Here is an 18,594-nt window from a genome sequence, read left to right as displayed (position 1 = left end):
ACAACAAAGAGAGTAATTTTAACGTTTTATTTCAGTAGCCTGCAGCGTGCGTCCTTACTAATAAGTTGCTTGAGTGCTTGAAATATACACTTGCTCGGTAGCCTTGCATTCGTTCGTATACGACATACTTTGCACTTATGTTTTATTGAGGGACTGGTTTTGCGCATAAAATATTCACATCCGTTGGCCGTACTCATACATGTGTAGCTATATGCTCTTCTTTTCTTTCGGAGTTGTATTCCCAATTTGCCGATCATTATACAGGCGGCAACATTGTGTAGTATTTAGTAAGTGTTAACTGTAATGTAGCCTACTTCCAAACTAAATGCGCCATTTAAAAACAGCTGCTAGGTACAAGGGCATTTGAGTACGGTTTCATGGATATTTTAACTGTCGAGATTTTTCACTCTTGAAAGTATACTCAAAACCAATTTGCATTAATTATGGTACCGGTATTAGTTATGAAGTTTGCTTATTTAGTGCGAAAAAATACGTGTACTTAACAAATATTAAAACCTGATGAAAAAGCGATTTCGTTGTGTCACTTGCCATTGTCATAATGCAATGACGGGAAACACTTTGAGAGACATGTAGTGCTCCATTGTTCAAATTGATGGCGATGGACTGCAGGCGTTCAAAACACTACCAGTCATACAGAATCTTCAGCAGTATTTTCTTCACAATTTTTTCTGAAAATGAAGAGAGCACATTAAGAATACTAGCAGACATGTTACAATATGGAAAGGTATCGTTTGTCATTTGATTAATACTGTTCAGCAAATAAGAAATGGGTTTCAGCTTCAGAGATAAGGTTTACTGCAATTTCCAGTGTCGAGTTGTACGTTTACTCCCTGTAACTGAGTGGCAAAGAGACAGAAAATCTGACACAAGAATTAAATTTAGCTCGCCCTCCAAATACGCTGTATTACTTTGACCAGAACACAACAGAAAGTTTTTAAAATTTTAAATGTACGTTGATGTCCAGAAAAATGCTCGACTGGAACGACCAAAGACTTTGAGATAAAAGACAGCGCTTCTCATTCCTGCGTCGATAACCAGTCGAGGATCTAGAAAGGCCGACCGAAGTCAGCGAAATAAATTTCACCCTCAGATACAACCACCCCCCATACCTAGCTGATCAGTGCTGTAGGTCGGCCTAGGCTCGGTTGTAGTCGGCTCGGTAGTCGACTCAGTTGTCGATTCGGTGGTCGACGCCGAAATCGTCCCGGCACTTGAATAGGTAGAGGTAGGTACGGGGGTAGTGGCTGTAGCCTGTTTCCAGGGCCTTTTGGTCCAGGGGTACCGATGACTGGACCTCCATGGGTGATAGGTTATACGGGGACAGTCTTTCTTTTTGTAAAATGCCCAGTGGGAAGAAGCATAGGTAGCGCCACAGGCTTCGAATGGTTTTCTGCAAAGAGATGACCAAAACTGCATAAGAAGATTTTTAAACTTCCGATCGGGTTTTTTGTTTTAGCAAAGACGCCTTTGATTAGAACTATCTTTCTCTATCGTCGTTATCTTTAAAATCAACATTGAGAAAAGAATGGAATCTTATAAGAAGAATTCTAAGCATCCAAGCTCTAAGTACTCGTACATTTTACGTTTATAAGATTGAAAGACGTTGTTTCTGAAAAAAAAAAAACGACACATGAGTCTTTACCGACCCTAAAACACAATGTCAAATTCTAAAGGCAATCGAGTTTCCGCACCTGTTGCACATATATGATTGATAACGCAGATGTGTATTATTTCAGCAAAGTCGATCTGGAGAAAATGCAAATAGATGGGCGCGTCCCCAATGTAATTATCGATCTACGAAGGTCGATCTTACTCTGCGGGGACGGGGACTCTCGATGAATGCAACCGATTAAATGAATGACATGTGTCCTTGAGCAGCTAGGGGTGATTTACTTTCTCGTGCGTTTAATCACACTCAAACCGAAGTGAAAAACCTTCCAGAAGCCAAGCGCACACAAAATTTCATCAGCTCCGTAGCTGCTTGAAGGGTGAGCCATTCAGTTAATCTGCTTGCATATAGCGAGATCCCCCACGGAGTTGGATCGAACTTCGTAGAACGATAGCTGGGAACGCGTCACTACATATTTCACACACTCACGCGTAGAACCAGCATTCCCCGGTGCTAAGGTCATAACCAGCGGCCAGACACTCGGTCACGTTGTGGCAATTTCTCAGGCAAGAATCCAGGCACGTCTTGGCGACTTTTACACCTCCATACGAACGAGAACCGACAGAGGCAGACTCAAAGGAATTCGGAATTGTATCTGAACAATTTTGTTAAGAAAAGAAAATGAAAGTGTGATAAAGCACAAGAGTTTAAAAGCAGCAATTTTATAACCTCTTTTATAATTTATACCGGTAAAACGTCAATGGTTTTTCGTTGAAATAATACGTAAAATAATAAATAAAAGTACTGTGTTACCAATGAGGTCAACTCCAAGTGAAATTATATGCATTCTAAACGCCAAAGGAGCCATTTATGTGACTGTCTTGTAAACGGATATCTAAATGCTTAAAACATGTTTAAATTACTTTTGACGTTAGATGTTACTATTATGTATTTCGTTACCTACCGTTGCAAGCAAGTCTCTTAAAATGAAAGCTGCCAGGCTTGGTGACGAGGGGTTGGCACGCTCTCTCAGCACAGTGCATATAGCAAGAACGGTCGTATGTGAAATAATCGGCGGCCGCACAGCTTGCCAGAGACTCACAGAGTTTCTTACACTCCTCCTTCGATCCGTTGCGTCTGAGCAGTTTTCCACCAGGGATGTAGCCCTCGTGTTCTTTGGTGCATTGTGGGAGTTCCGGTTCTTTTGGGATAACTGAATGAATTGTAATAATCATAATTTTGCAAGTGATACAAAAAAATATTGAAGAATATAAATTTAACTTAATAAAACGGCTTAAGTTATTGTGAGGAGTTGAAGACAAAACAAACGATAATTTTTGAGTACCGTAAGTTAGTATCTTATTGTATCAATCCCCTGCATTCACATGTAACCCAATGTGAGTTTCAGATTTCTCCATCTCTTTTTCTTGTAAAACTGAACAGGGTGAGTAGGAATCATGACACCTATTGTGGTATATATTGGTTAGAAAGGTGACAGTTGTACTTAGTGAAAAATTATTGATGTGAAAATTTATGCTAATGAAACAAAATCTCCAGAAATCACGAGAGAGTTCGCAAGAGTGACAAAACAAAAAAAAAAAAATGAAAGTGATTTAATTGGGGTTTATCAGCCAGACTTATTTTGTAAATTAACTGAAACTGGACTCAATCCCCTCATATAAAAAAGGCAACTTACCCTTGCATCTGTAGTGAGCGCGGAGATAGTAGGTGTCTGTGTCGCTCAGTCTACAACGGTCACTGAAATCGTCACCCGAGAGTTGGTCTCTCTGGGCTACAATGGTGCACTCCTGACCTCCGTCATTGCAGTACTTGTCATTCAGGGCCTCCTCGACTCCTGTCGCCTCACACAGATCGTCCTGCGTCGTCCCAACTGGGACGCAGGTCTCAGGATTGTCCCGGCCGAAGAACGCTTTCTCTATCTTTACAAAATGCCTGTTATAATAATAATAATAATAATAATAATAATAATAATAATAATAATAATAATTTGTTGAGCATTGGACGGGACATAGTCCTATCCATGTGTACTTGCTTTGAAATCTACCAAAGACAAAATAATTCCAAATGATACACATAATCAAACAATAATACAACATGTATGAAGTGATACATATATCACACAGGAGATAAAAGCCATCGGTGCTTCGAGTTGAGGTCCTAGCGGGACAGCATCACTATTTGAAATTGTATGGGTTTAGCTGTGCTTTATTTTACAATATATGGGAACACCTTAATTCAAAAGTAAAAATAGCAGAGAAAGCTACCTGTAGATGATATATTCCCGAAAGTCCATATATCAGATACGAAATATGAAAAATATGAAATGATGTGATGTTAAAAAAATGAATAGATTTCATGACGAAAAGATGAATTACCCGTTCTGTTTGTAAGCACGGCGTAATTGTACTGAGTAGATGAAATGAAAAAAAAAAAGTAAATGAATGATGTTAATGTGAGAGTAGTACATAATTACGTACCCCTCTGGACATCTCAACGTCTCCTGATGGTCCTCACATATGGTCATTGTGTGCAAGTGTGAGGGATCTGGAAATAACAGAACAGAAACCATTGTGACGTCACTCAATGGTTGATGTTGGCGTGATGAGACGAGAAGTTACGAGATTATAAAACTGTGATATCAAATGGCCTCGAAAATTATGGTCAACAAAAGGGGGGCTCTTTTTCTGAAAAAGTGGACCTTTTACCATGAAACCTTCATGTGCCTAGATAAAATTTTTACCCAGAGGGGACCTTTTACCGGTAAAAAGGGGGTTCTTTTGAACCCCCCGAACCCCCCGTGGCTACAGGCCTGACAGAGCACAGTTAAAGGGAAATTGCTTTTCAAACATAGAATTCGGAGTTATCAATAGCGACAGAATAAAGAAATAACAAACCAAACGTAAATAAAAGGAATGAAAAGAAGCAACGAAAATGTCAACTAGAACAAACGCTGTGTGATCTAAAAACGTATTTAATAGAGATGCAGTAAACACCGGTATATTATCTCTACAATAGCTCTACTGACAAGAACACTAGGACATCTTTTCAAATAAGTTTAAATGTATTAGGCATTATTTGTGATACAACCTTTGCTTTTGTTCTTCAGATTAGTGCAACGACTTTATTCTTCGCCGTGCGACAGATAATGGTTTTGGCCATTGGTTACCCCTTAATTGTCTTATTTGGATTATCTGAATTGAAATTCATGACACTGTTGTTATTATTATGTAATCTGGTCACATGTTTCTACCATTGGTTCCAAACACTAACCTTTGTCGTCGCCGTCTTTCTTTGGATAAGTGTTTGGTGTTGTTGTCGGTAATGTAGTGTCAGTACTGGCAGGTGCTTCAGGAAAGGCGGTGCTAGGGTTCGGATCATTGGAAAGTTGACTCTTCACTGCCCCTACAAATGAAATAGTTTCTTTTTTAAATCAATCAGTATTTATTCCAGGATCATACTTACACATGTAAAGGTGGAAATGTGCTATTCTAACACGATATGCTCGCCTTTTAAAATCATATAATAAACAATACTTTTAACTATAAGATATGAATAATAATACTGGCGTAATGAAAACATTTCCTAACGGATTTGAATAAAACTTAAATAAACAATAATAGATCTATTCTTTTTTTTATCAAAATTGAAAAAAAAAAAAAAACATTTACGTTTAAGATGCTCTAAAATGAAAGGTAAATGGTACATAAGCACTAAACTTGGTTCGTTTCTGTCAAAAACCATTGAAGATTGGGTTTAACTGTAAACTGACGAAAAAAGGAAATTATTTTGTTTTACAAAAACCTAACTCTAGGCGAAAATAAATAGTTCCAGTATAATATGCCAGAACAGAGTTGGATAAATGCCATGGCACTGAGAATTCCCTGAATGAATTATTGACAAGTTTTCATAAAATAACCTTCTAACTAAACCTTGTGTATATATGTACGAACATGTTAATTTGAGTGAGACTAATAATGATAGGTTTTCCATGACCTGGCCCCAGTTTCACAAAAAAAAAAAAAAAAAAAAAAAGTCAGTTCCCTGGCTTAGTTGACTTGGATTTCCGTGAGAGTGCTTTAACACTGTTCCTGATAGGGTGAGATTTACGCACGTGGACATGTAACTTTGGTAATTAAGTTCTTACGCAGAGAACCTAATTTATTTATTTATTTATTTATTTATTTATTTGTTTGCTTGTTTTTGTGAAACAGGGGCCCGTGCCTGTAAAAGGGGGGGGGGCACTATTCGATAACTCACTTTCTTCACAAATCATCAAATGCAATTACTGTAATAACACCATACTGTATATATACCGTACTGGTATAACACCAACTATAATTATAGCATGGTTTTTATATATTATACCCTAATTTGAAATAAACTTTTTGTCCTACATATGTACCCTTTTCTCCATAGGCTACCACATAGATGACACAATGATACATTCACATGCCAAGTACAAACCGTATACACGGCATGCCTTGTTCAACTAGCTTATTATTTGCGATTGCTTCGTTTTTTCCTGTCGTGTTGTGATAAAACCGACGCGGAGCTTGACAAAAATAGCACTACTATGTCCAACTCTCTCGTTTCAATAAATAAACAGTTTATCACTACATATACATAAAATATTCTTTTTTGGAGGGGCATAAAAGATCACTAGGTTTTTAGGTTGTTAAATTCTTCTGTTAACCAAGATGGATAGTTCCTGTACAGTCATCGTTAAGATGTCCCTTTTAATGAGATGATTATATGAATTGAATATCTCTTGTAAGTGTTTCACATAAAACGTGTTGGTGAGAATCGTCTTTCCCTAATGGTGGTAGGCGAATCATGTGACGGGTGTTGAAAACAAATCACAAAAAAGACCATAAACAATTGTACAAAGTGGTCGTTATTGTCACAGTGGTCGTAAATTGATTCTGCGTAGGAATTACGCATCTCATTATGAACAGCTTCATCTGAAAATAATTACCAGTGGCCGGAGGCTGTTGTTTTTAATGAGCTCGGGCAGGATTCTAAATTGACGATCTGTGGGAAACTTAAAATCTTCTGAAATCCCGTACAAGTTGCCACAACTTTAACTGGTTTGTTTTAGAAGGATAAATAATTTATCTAAATTTTGATGATTATACGCCGAGTAGCCGTTTGTGAAGATTTCCCCTCTTCCGTTTTTTCCCCAGACTTGTTAAAAATGAATTCCACTCTTGCGGATCAAGAATAGCAAGGGGAAGGTTGGGGGGGGAGGGGTTCCAACGCCATTATTGCACAAAACTATATAGGCATAGGCGCAAATTGTAAAGCCACCTGAATCCGCCTATTAATGGTACGTTACATCAAAAAAAAAAAAAAAAAAAAATCAAAGTCAAAACCTAAAGTTTTGATGAAATAAGGCGTGGAAAACGCTTCCTTTCTTCTTGTGAGGGGAAAAGAAACATGGTTGTCTTTCGTGCCTACTTGACCAAATGTGGTTTCGTTAACATAAAACTGCAAAAAGCAGTCAGATAGTGTCCGTATTAACTCCACTTTTGCTCCATAATAACATCATTTTTGGCATTTGTTAAAAGATAATCCTGTCGTGGCTAAGAACTATTTTGATCGAGGAAGAGTCCGTGGCAAGCGCACTTTAGTTTATAATCAAAATTCCTAAATAAAGACATAGGCCACGCAATTGCGATGCATTAAACGATCGCGTTTCAGAGCTTCTATCCACCATAATGACGAAAAAAGTTGTCATAGCAGCCAGTCCCTTATGTCCAAGAAAAAGGCATTATGAGGATAAAAGTTCAATTCTACATTGTACAGTAAAGCCTATACACTCCAATATTGTGTGATATTTTTCTGCCCTCAAAAAATAAGACATATACATGTAGACAGATTGACAGACAGACAGACAGACAGACAGACAAACGAGCACAAAAGAAACCATTAGAACCTTGGAGCGGGACCATGTAATGCTTAAAAAATGCAATGATTATTTAATGTATAACCCTTGCCACCTACCTAACGTCACAAGGAAAAGCAACAATCCAACCGTCCATTGGAAAACCATGCTGTACACCGATCGCAGGCGCCTAAGGAGTCTGTTTTGCTTCAAACACAAATGCTTACAATGTTGTTGTCCTGGATATGAATACCTGACAACTCGACAACAAGTGCTTATATATACCTTCGATGTAAAAAGTTGCGTGTCATATATTGCGGGGTACGTTCCTTTCAAATGAATCTTAATGGTTTTTCGTGAGTCATTAAATGTTTCAAGTTTATTGTCCCACGTTCTCCTAAACGATTGTCGTCCCAAGTTACAAGTTATACAGGCGACATTGGGGCTATGTGTTGTGGGAGCATTAAAGCACGACGCTAAAGGGGGTGATTAGATATGAAAAGTGGCGAAAGTAAGAGAGGTTACTGTCTGTTGCTTCTTTCCAAGAAACAAATCGGTTACTGCCTGTTACGACTTTCCGAGAAACAAATCGGCGATCGTGTTCTGCATTGTTCCTTTTTTTCAAATTTCATTTTATTTCATAATTATTATTATTTTTTTTCTGGCAAAGTATGAAATTTGGTGGTTTGGCTACCCACAATACATGGTTACTTGCGCCCTGATAAAACAAATCTTTGCTTCACAACGAAAACTAATCAATTTTTTTTCTAATAGCCTTGTATTTATAAAGCTGTAATGACCCCTTTTGCTTGTTTAAGTTCAACAGTGTCCGAGTGGGGGAACTTTTACTGCATGATATCTGAAACACCGACCCTTAAGCTTTTACTTAATATAACACAAGGCCTTGCTCATGGTCTAAGACCCAATTCCCATACCTAGATTTATCCAGCAGGATCTACCTACATTGTTTCTCCAAGGTAAGGTAAACGGTAGTTAATTACCCCTATAATAGTTTCAGTACGCGTGCCAGACATCAGAGCCGCTTGAGTTGAATGCAATTTAGTGAGAAACCCCCTGGAGATGGATTGATTCTGCTAGATCGATCTAGGTATGGGAACGGGGTCTTAATTAAGCTGACTCTCCCAATACTTCAGCAACGGGACAGTGTCACATATGAAGTCAAATTAGCGTTGTTATGTGATCTGCCCAAGTTGCTCAATATGGAAATGAGCCTAACGTGTATGTGACTCAGCGGCTAGTCACGATGGAGTTATATTAGGAACAATCGCACTGATCAACCGCATGCCTGCAAGCCGTGTGATACAGCCAAATTCACCGGAACATTTGTCAGGTACGAAGTGATTAAGCGTTAAATATTTCCTTGGCTTTACACAGAGTGTTTCTACCGATTTAACCCCCCCCCCAAAAAAAAAAAAAAAATAAATAAATAAATAAATAAAATAAAATAAAATAAAATAAAATAAAAAAGAACGTATAAACCGTTTATAATATTGGCACACCACTCCTATTTGCTGCAACTTGTCCATGGAGACATGAATTTTTTCCTCAGAATTGTTGCAACTATTTATGCATGTTGCCGGTAATTTTCTGATAATATATAACCAACAGTATTTTTCCGTTTTTTTTTTTACAAAGATTCCACATTTCAACAACATTTTCTTGTTGCAGATTATGCGTGTTGCGGGCTCATTAAAAATTCTGCCACGAGTAATAGTTATCCTTATATTAATCACCGTATTAAATTGTCGTCAAAACGATCGGGAAACTAGTGGTACCTTGTACCATATAACAAAGGATGACATTTTCAATTTTGGCGTTACACGATTGGCAGTAGTAGTCTCCTTGCAAACAATGAAAGGTTCCCTTTTTAGTCAAGCATCCGAATGTTGCCTCACCTCATCGAATGAGTTTTAACTTTCTTGCTTCGTGAAAGAAGGAAAATATTTTCACAAGTTTTAACACCATTTACATATTATGAACTTTTTCTTTGATTGCTGTATGAATACATGTACCATAGGTTTAAACTAGACTTAAACTACATGGGGTGACATTAGTATTGCAACACCACTGTAAATAGTGCTATAAATGACATGGGGGACCCGTTTCTTAAAGAGTAACCATCAAAAAGGATATTTTTTCGGGGATATGTTGGCATCTAGGCTTCTATTCCCAGCCTAAGTTATGCCTCAAATTTATCATCTTTTAAAACTATACTATAAAATTATATGTTGTAAGCCTCGTGTCTGCAACACGCAACACCAGGGTTCAAAAAAAAAAAGAGAAAAAAAAAGAAAAGAAATCCCCTGGCCTCCTTTTCTCAAATGATGATGGGCTCTAATATAAGATACCATACAGTCCAATTTGACTGTAATCTTTTTCTTTTTGTCCAGCATCTTCCCCTCCACCATTCCAGTCTTTAAAAACCACTGTGCAAAGGAAAGAATAATTTACAAGTACGCCTACGAATTATGTCCACATTTTCTCGTCGCCAGCCGCCATCTTCATCAGCTTCACTGTCATCTCGGCATATCTGATGGCGTTCACTTCGCACACCCTGTTGGTCCCGTAGTCAAGATTGTAACAGAAGCGACCGCGGAATTTACGCAGGTAGTGATAAAACGGTTTGGACAAATTCTGCATCGCGGAGGAGGAAACTATTCTCGCGGCATGAACATTATCGTCTGCTTTTTCAGGAGGACACAACTTGTCACAGTCCCCCATATTTGAAGTGCCAAATTCATATTTGCATATATCAGATGCCATCAATCGTTTCACGCTGTTATCGTCAGGGACAAAGTAGTTGAACATTTTACAACCTTCTATTGCATCTCCGTTATTCAAACTATTGTGAAGTGTCCGTTTTGAACTCTTGGCTAGTTCCCAAAATGATCGATAGGTGACAGCAGCAGGAACACTCACTGTGAGGTGAACCGAAGCAATGAGAAGACCGAACGCATTTTGAAGCTCAGGTGGCATGAAACGTCGCATATTAACCATATGGGATGACGGAACATCTATTCTACGTGGCGCTTTTCCTTCGTTTATGGCATTTGCTAGAGCCGTGGATGCAGCAGCCACCAAAAGGCCATGAACAGTTGTCTCGCATTCCTTGCATTTTGCTATGATTCTTTCCGTTTCTAAAATCGTGAAATGGAAAGCAATCGTTTTTGTGTGTCCCTCGTCTGATTTTGGTGGTGGTGGAAAACACGTCAAGTACTGACTGTGGTAAGGAAATAAACTGTGTATGTGTTCTTTTATTACTTGGAAATAGTCTCTCCACTTGAATTCCAGCTTGTCTTGGGGCAACAACGCCTCCAAGTTCCGATGAAATGTGACGACTTCGTCATCTTCGATTGATTCTTTCTTTGTGACCGCGTTAAGGATTTGAAGCAGTTTCTTCAACATCAGTATATCTGACATTCCATCGAATACAGCATGATCAATGCCAAACACTACTACTGTTTCAAAACCACCCGAGGCATCTGGAGTAGATTCCACTTTGTGGTTGACATCACATACCTTAGGCATACGCAAAATCTTTATCTTCCAAAGAGGTGCATTCTCTTTATCAAACCTCACGCTCATCATATCCTCGTGCACAGTCTTCCAGTTATCGTCTGACGTCACATCCAAGATCTCAAAATCCACATGGGGATCGTCTATGTACTTGAAGTACCTCTTGCCGTCTTTCCATTCTATGTTTATACGAAGGTGTGGGATGTTTTTCTGGAGCAGGTGAAGTGAAGTTTTCCAAACATCGTCTGAGAGGAAATTTTTCGAGTTCATCCACGAGGTGAAGGCTATTGTTGTGTTCTTACATCCATGCATTGTTGCGAACGCGTTCTCAAACTGCCCAAGCGGGCGAAGCGTGCCCTTGTCAGAAAGTGAAAGGGATGTCTGTGCCGCCATTGTCACCTATCTGTTTGACGTTTGCTGAAATTTGAAAAAATAGTCCTCTTTGTAATTTAACCATTTTAACTAAGTAAAAATCTTGAGTTTCCCGTCGTAGGCCTACTTAAAATCTGGGAGGCAATTAAGCTTTAAAATCCTACGGTGGCAGGCCTAACATATTACCAAGCAACAACCTTATACGTGCCAAATTTAGCCCAGTGACCCCCCTCCCCGATGCTCACTAACCAGGGCATAAATTTAAAAAAAATAATAAGCTCAGTGCCTGTTCATACTGTAGGCACATTTGGGACGCAGAAAGGCAACATTTGTATTTATGCTCAGTTTACATAAAATAGGCCTATATACAAAGCAGGCGTCAATTTAGCAAAGCCTGTTGGATTTAGCTTTTAATACGTATAATCAACAAAGAATTCACCATTAATTTTTCAAACGACACAAGAAAGCAAATTAAACCAAATGAACTAGACTGTAAACACTGGCAGGCTCTGTCAATTTTGCACGCATGCGCAGATGTTTTATACCTGTGCTGTGTGCTCTCCTTTGAGACAAAGTGCCCATTCGCAGTCCTTACGTCGTAGGCCTATACGTCTTGAGTGCACAGGCAAACGTCGGTGAACGTTCGAATACCCGGAGGGAGATTAAATGTTTTGAGCATGTTCCAAAACAATCCCATACGCTGCTTTTATTTTTATTCTTATATATACAGGGGTATGCTGTAAACAGGGTAGCCTGCCCTGGTGATTTCATACGCTTGAAAAGCTGTTTATATAGTGGATGTCACATACGAAACTCATACGTACCTCTTTACGCTAGGTGTGAAAGAGCCTTTGCATCAGTGTAAACCAACATTCCACCAACGTACAATGTACCTGTATGATATTCAAAGCATAACACCGATATGGCGGCGACCTACAGGAGCGTGACCTAAAAAAAGGTGCTTTAAATAGCTTTTGTACCAATACAAGGCATTGCAGGCATTGCGGGATGTGTGCTGCCATCTATAATGTATTTTTGTAAATTGTGCCCTGTAATGTACCAGTAGAGCCTATACTCGTGCTTGCACGTATTCCGTAATCCCGTAAGTCAAAATTGGTATTGTTATTCGATTTCTCTACATAGCCATGCCTATGCACGTACATTGCGTGTTGGCACATATAGGCCTACGTGTACGTGAAAAAATTACACGTACAACAGGGTGGTATTGTGCTCTGCACAGGTAATTCCCGTCTTACGCTTTTCTTAAACCTGCAGGGGCGGATCCAGGATTTCCCCCCCCCCCCCTCCGGCCCCCTTCCAAAAAAAAAAAATAAAATAAAATAAAAATAATTTTCAAAGATAAATACGTGGACAGATCTATTTGAATTTGATATTAATAGATTATGATTCAATACAAAAATTTTAAAAAGTCATCAAATAACAACGCAATGTCGGCCTTAATTACGACACTTGATCACGGTCAGATTCTTCAGTTTAATATAGAAACCCCATCTAGGCATGTATTTAGCATAGTTTTGTCTGTAACAGAATACCTTGACATATTTTTGTCTTTTACTAAATAACTATCTGAAATTGGGGAGGAATATAAGGGAGTGATGTAAGGCGCATGAGTTAGCCTACTTGTGTGACATAGAACTGTCTAAACAACGACAGTGACGTTTTATTGCGAAACGTGTTTCTAACTTATCAATTTATCAGTGCACCCAGTTTACGTTTAAAGGGGCTCTGATAAGGTATGTTGGACCCACGCAGAGATTGTAAAAATGATTCACGTGGTAGGCCTATATATTGAGCGATAGCAAACAAGGACAGTGCTCAACACAAAATTGCAGTATGAACGCGGTATGAATGCAGTGTAAGATCAAACCATTTCACCCTCTCACTCTCTCTCTCTCTCTCCCTCCAAAAACAAATTCCCAATGAAAAAAGGAAGTCGCCCATTAACCTCAAAACATTTTTCACCGGTACAGTGTGATATATTTATTCCCTTTTGACTGTTTCAAGAATATTACAGAACGATTCTTGTCATCTACATAAAAACAAGTTTATATCTGATGCAATAACATATTTTATGTCATAATCATTTGTGATCAAATAGGAAAACACATTTGCAGTGATTTGCATTTAAATTATTGTATGCATATTTATATTAGAATTGTCAAAAACGTATACTGGGAACAGAAAGCTGCTATGCGGGTCGATAACGACTTAAGCTCATTTAAAAAAATTAAAAGGGGCGTCAGCAAGGATGTGTACTATCTCCTGATCAGTTCTCTCTCAACAGTGAAGAAATAATGAGAGTTAGATGGGAAACTGGGAATCAATATTGGTGGTCACATCTTTAACAACCTGCGATACGCGGATGACGCCGTTCTGATTGCCGAAAACGAGGCAGACTTAGGGTACAAGAACTTCTAAACATTGTGGAAACATAAAGTGGTGAAAAGGACTGGAGTTGAACAACAAGAAGACGGAAGTAGTGGTAGTAAGCCGAAAGAAAGAAATAGCTAACTGTAAAATTTACACAAACGGAACGGAGCTAAAGCAAAGCCCTCTTTTTAAATACCTAGGAACTCGCATTGCAGCCGGTGAGCGCAGCGACACGGAAATAAAATTAAGGACTGCTCAAGCAAAGGCAGCTTTTCAAAAAAATGAAATCAGTTTTAATGAACAAGCATCTATCAATTATCACAAGAAAGAAAGTTTTACAATGTTACATTGAACCTATTCTTATGTATGGATGCAAAGCTTGGGCCCTAAGTAAGCAAACGAAGAAGAACATCAAAGCAACTGATATGTCGTTTTACAGACGAATGATGCATATAGAAAAACAAATACAAATGTGTTGAAAGATGTAGACGCTCAAAGATCGCTTTTTTTTTTTTTTTTTTACAAAATTCGAAAACGACAAGCGAATTTTTTCGACCACATTATGATGAATGGGGGTCTTGAGCATCTGACCACTACAGCCAAAATCAATGGGAAAAGAAGCCGCGGAAGACAACGGGAAAAAATCACAGGCGGTCTGGTATCCAGGATGGGACTGGAAACAACGGTTGACTTGCTGAGAGCCACTCAAAATTCAACATTAGCATGTATTCTTAAAAGCTTCATGTTTGGCAAATATCTCTCTCCGAAATAAAGTTTTCCACTTCCTCAGCTATATCCCGTCTAAAGATCTCATTGAGCGCATCGATAAGCTCGTCAACGCGCAGGCGCAGCCCGCGACTCTGTCGCCATCTGACGAGAGATATATAACACTGTTCCGAGAGATCCTTCTCGTTCGCGTACACGATTTCTTCGATTTTCGACTCAACAATCATCGACTGATGGAATTTGGACATGAGTGATCGGAACAAATCCTTCCAGTCACAATTGATCCTTTTCGACACAAGAAGAAAAAGTTTAGCCTCCAATGAGTCCGATGGTTTCTCGTGGAAGACTTGGGGAATCTTGGAGGAGCTCCTTATGTCTGAGACTGCCTCTTTAATTTCCTTCATCTCGTCGGTGATGTTTTCTAGTAGCTCTATGGTGTGGGACCTCAGACGATGGCTGGGTCTGTCTGTGCCTGAAACATGATTCTGGTCGTCAGTAAGGTTTTCCTGACGTGTAGATGCTAAACTCAATTTCTTGCTAGATCCCGGGCGGCTGTCACAAGGACCAGTAGCTATGAGGGATTCTCCGTCGGAATCATTGGCGGGGAAAGCCTGCCTGTCTAACAGGGACATTGCCTCTCCAGTTTGAAGCAAATCTTGCAACTCGGATGTTCTTGCGAGATCTGCTGCCGTCCTTTCCCAACGGTCCTTTTGCGTCGCGTTTGCACCCATTTTGAGAAGCAGAGAGCAGGATTCTAAGTCACCACTCTTAGCGGCGTAGTGCAGCGGTGAATATCCGTTCTGAGCCAAAGCGTTGACGTCTGCGCCATATTCAAGGAGAGCCGTGGCGCTTCCACTCTCCCCATAGAGGCACGCCACGTGCAAGGGCGTGCGTTCAAGAGCGTCCTGCCGATCTACGTTCACGCGGAACACGCCGACAAAGAGATGGATCAACTCTGGTAGCCCTATCTGAGCTGCCCAGTGCAGTGGCGCCATGCCCTTGGCATCTTGAAGTTGGAGGTTTGCTTCACACGCACAGAGATATGTTGCAACCCTCGTCGCGCTGTATTTAATGGCCCAGAGAAGGGGCGACAACCCGTCGTGATCCTGAAGATCAATGTCGGCGCCAGCGGAGAGAAGACGCTTCACCGTCTCGATCTCAACGTGCATGGCTGCATAATGGAGCGGGGTTCTCCCGTCGACATCCATGGAGTTCACGCATGCGCGGTTTTCCAACAGGACGTCTGCCACACAAGCAGACTCCTTGCTCATGTATGTCAGATGAAGTGGGGTTCTGCCGTTCTTGTCCTGTGTATCCACTTTCGCCCGAAACTTGAGGAGTACTCGCGCCGTCTCATGCTGGCCGACGGAGGCGGCCAGGTGAAGCGGCGTGGATTTGGTGGACCAGAACTTGGGGCTTGGAGATGTGATTTGGAACACCTCAAGTGTTGGTACGTTTGGGTCGGCACCTGCCTCCAGCAGTAATTCAACGATGCGTACGTTCCCTTGAAGGGCGGCGACGTGAAGGACAGTTGCTGACCCAATGGCGTGTGGCTTGTAATTGCTAATCAAAGCCGACCACAACCGCTTTGGTCCTTTTCTCAAGATTTGCTCGACCTTTCTGACCCGATTGGCTTCAACAGCCGAGATGAGGTTGATGGCTATATCTCTCTCAGTCATTGACATGGTGGTAGACCGATGGAATGTGTGTTGGTCGAGGATTTTTTGTTTCTTCTCTCTTGCAAGGCACCTGTGACATGAAGATTCATACATGGTGACCTTTTACCTATTTTAAAAGCCATATACTACAGACTATAATTGTTTGCTCTCTCTCTCTCTCTCTCTCTCTCTCTCTCTCTCTCTCACACACACACACTCACACATATCACATACCACGTACCTAATGTTGAAATGAACAGGAAGACATGGCGCTTTAAGTACTGTATCTAACCAATTATGTTAAACTAAATTACCTAATTAGAAATGGTGTGAAACAACAAATCAAAGTGCAAGGAAGAGTTGGTTAGAAAATGTTGAATAAAATACCGTTGAGACGTTACTGCTGTGCATTACGCATCTGATCATCTGATACCGAGTTCCGCAAATTTGAACAAAAATAACGCATGCGCAACCCCTGTATTGGCGTACTAACAAGTAAACTTTGAACCCATCATGTCTGATGGTTCGAAGTGAACTTCGATCTAAGGACAAAACTTTCAACAAATTGCTGTTGCCCAGAAAAGTTTCATTTCAAAAACGTTTCATCTGTAATTGTTCTACAAGTAACTTGCACTAGTAAGTGCTTAAAAGGCGCCATATTCGGGTTTGGTAGATACACTGTACAGTAACATGTTCTCAGGCGATTAAATGCCTCCCTATCTGACATACATATATATATATATATATATATATATATATATATATATATATATATATATATATATATATATATATATATATATATATATATCAAAAAGCCATACTTACTCTATATTAAACCCATCAATGGCTCATGTTTGCTGGAGTCAGCTTTTTGGCTTTGGAACGCTACGTAAATTTCTAAATAAATAAGTCACGGCTTATATTTAGGTGCACTGAGTCGTGTAATTTTCCCAAAGTGATATTCGTGGAACAAAGTATTGCTTGGCTTTATCCCAAATAGATTGATAACTTATTGTTACACGTCACCGATATTTGTATGTACATAGTTAAATATTAACAAAGATTGGTTTTGAAGGTCAGACAGCCGATAACAAAAAGAACAGACAGACCCATGTGAGAAATCGTAATTGTCACGTTGTCTACACTTATGTAACTGCCCCCCTACCCCCCACCCACCCACCCACCCGCCTTTTAAACAGTGGTATGAGGGGGATAGCCGTGTCTCGGTCCTGTTTCCCAGCAGAAGGTTATAAGTAAGTACGAGGGGGGATACAACAGTGGGGTTCGGTGAAATCACACATTTGGACATCTCAGTTCCCACAAGGTGTCGGTTCATTAACTTTGTAAGAGACACTGATGCGACCCCTGTGGTCAGAGAGTAAAAGACAGTAATTAGTACTATTGCTACTAGAGACATATTACAACCCTTCAATAACATTCACAAAATTTGTCAACCAAGATTGCAGCATAGTCTTTCTCTGTGTTGCACTGAGAAATTGTGGTAGTTGAGAAAAGTTGTACAATTCGAAGTGTGACTATTACTGGTACTAGCGTACTTGTACTAAAAGATGCTAGTATATTGCAGTTAGACCATGCAAAAAAAAAAAAAAAAAGGAAGGGGGAGAATGTATTTTCTGTAAGTTAGGGAGTTACGCCCCCAGCTCCATCTGTTTATATCTGCACGTCCACGATACTGGGTAACAACAATGGGTTATCATCTTTGAAAGTTTTTCAAAACATTCCTATGTATTGGGTTACGGTGGTTGTGCTATTGTGTAAAGGGGGTGGATTTGTCTTATGATAACAAACACTTTTGTGTTTCCAAACATTGCTGTTTATGTTAACTTTTTAATTCTTAGCCAAAAATGAAACTTAAACAGCGCTTAAATCTGGGACACAGACATGCCAGTCTGTTTTGCAGCTGTTCATCATGGAAAAGAAAGCTCTCAGAAAAGTATTGTCATGTTTATTTTTTATTTTTTAATTTATTTTTCGTCATATTGGGGATCATTTACGGCACACACACTAGAGAAAAACAAAAAAATTGCTCTTCGTCGCAAATATTCATTGGTAAAAATTGTTGTATCCGTGTTCAACTTCAGCACAATTTGTATTACATGTATCTCCCATACACGTGAACAATGCAAATCCTTCAATTTCGGGGTTTAAGTATCTGTAATACAGTCTGCTTTTTATAAAACAAGAATGTATAAAAAATCCTGTCATCTCAGCGCGTAATCACAGATGCTATGACCCAATCCTGTTTCGTTTCCTCCAGCCTCGCACGACAACGAAACCACAGCTAGCGTGTTGTTTCGTTTCCCCGTTCAGATTTGGTCCAGGGACTTAGTGTAATGAGTGGAGATTTCCAA

General features: G+C 39.7%; 3 protein-coding genes across 4 annotated transcripts; all 3 read right to left on the bottom strand.

Annotated features, from left to right (window-relative positions):
* Positions 1-373: 373 nt before the first annotated feature.
* Positions 374-7,803, bottom strand: LOC106166081 (uncharacterized). The gene is made up of 8 exons (XM_087014352.1): positions 7,655-7,803; positions 4,922-5,053; positions 4,129-4,195; positions 3,327-3,583; positions 2,595-2,843; positions 2,120-2,285; positions 1,131-1,411; positions 374-689 (listed from the first exon to the last, which is right to left on the bottom strand). The coding sequence occupies exons 1-8, from the start codon at positions 7,701-7,703 to the stop codon at positions 643-645; spliced, it is 1,248 nt and encodes a 415-aa protein (XP_086870478.1). The 5' UTR covers positions 7,704-7,803; the 3' UTR covers positions 374-642.
* Positions 7,804-9,074: 1,271 nt separating this feature from the next.
* On the bottom strand, positions 9,075-12,453 carry LOC147761741 (uncharacterized). Of its 2 annotated transcripts, none has more exons than XM_087013913.1 (2): positions 12,338-12,453; positions 9,075-11,489 (listed from the first exon to the last, which is right to left on the bottom strand). In XM_087013913.1, the coding sequence occupies exon 2, from the start codon at positions 11,463-11,465 to the stop codon at positions 10,023-10,025; it is 1,443 nt and encodes a 480-aa protein (XP_086870039.1). In that variant the 5' UTR covers positions 11,466-11,489; positions 12,338-12,453; the 3' UTR covers positions 9,075-10,022. The 2 variants fall into 2 exon arrangements, with proteins under 2 accessions (XP_086870039.1, XP_086870037.1); XM_087013911.1 differs by having other exon boundaries at positions 12,269-12,416.
* Positions 12,454-13,425: 972 nt separating this feature from the next.
* Positions 13,426-17,205, bottom strand: LOC106166091 (uncharacterized). Its single transcript, XM_013544511.2, has 2 exons — positions 17,048-17,205; positions 13,426-16,310 (listed from the first exon to the last, which is right to left on the bottom strand). The coding sequence occupies exon 2, from the start codon at positions 16,244-16,246 to the stop codon at positions 14,576-14,578; it is 1,671 nt and encodes a 556-aa protein (XP_013399965.2). The 5' UTR covers positions 16,247-16,310; positions 17,048-17,205; the 3' UTR covers positions 13,426-14,575.
* Positions 17,206-18,594: the final 1,389 nt, after the last annotated feature.

This window comes from Lingula anatina, chromosome 5 (genome assembly GCF_051362555.1).
Source record: "Lingula anatina isolate TDL-2025a chromosome 5, LinAna3.0, whole genome shotgun sequence".
Classification (NCBI taxonomy): domain Eukaryota; kingdom Metazoa; phylum Brachiopoda; class Lingulata; order Lingulida; family Lingulidae; genus Lingula; species Lingula anatina.
The sequence above is the reverse complement of the archived record's forward strand: the minus strand, read 5'-3'. Positions and strand labels throughout refer to the sequence as shown.

Coding starts and splice junctions, on each gene's coding strand:
- LOC106166081 (XM_087014352.1), bottom strand. CDS start 7,703: ATGGTTTTCCAATGGACGGTTGGATTGTTGCTTTTCCTTGTGACGTTA. Junction 2,286..2,594: donor TAAGAGACTTGCTTGCAACG/GTAGGTAACGAA, acceptor AAAATTGTTCAG/ATACAATTCCGAATTCCTTT. Junction 690..1,130: donor CTACAGCACTGATCAGCTAG/GTATGGGGGGTG, acceptor CTTCATTTTCAG/AAAAAATTGTGAAGAAAATA.
- LOC106166091 (XM_013544511.2), bottom strand. CDS start 16,246: ATGTCAATGACTGAGAGAGATATAGCCATCAACCTCATCTCGGCTGTT.
- LOC147761741 (XM_087013913.1), bottom strand. CDS start 11,465: ATGGCGGCACAGACATCCCTTTCACTTTCTGACAAGGGCACGCTTCGC.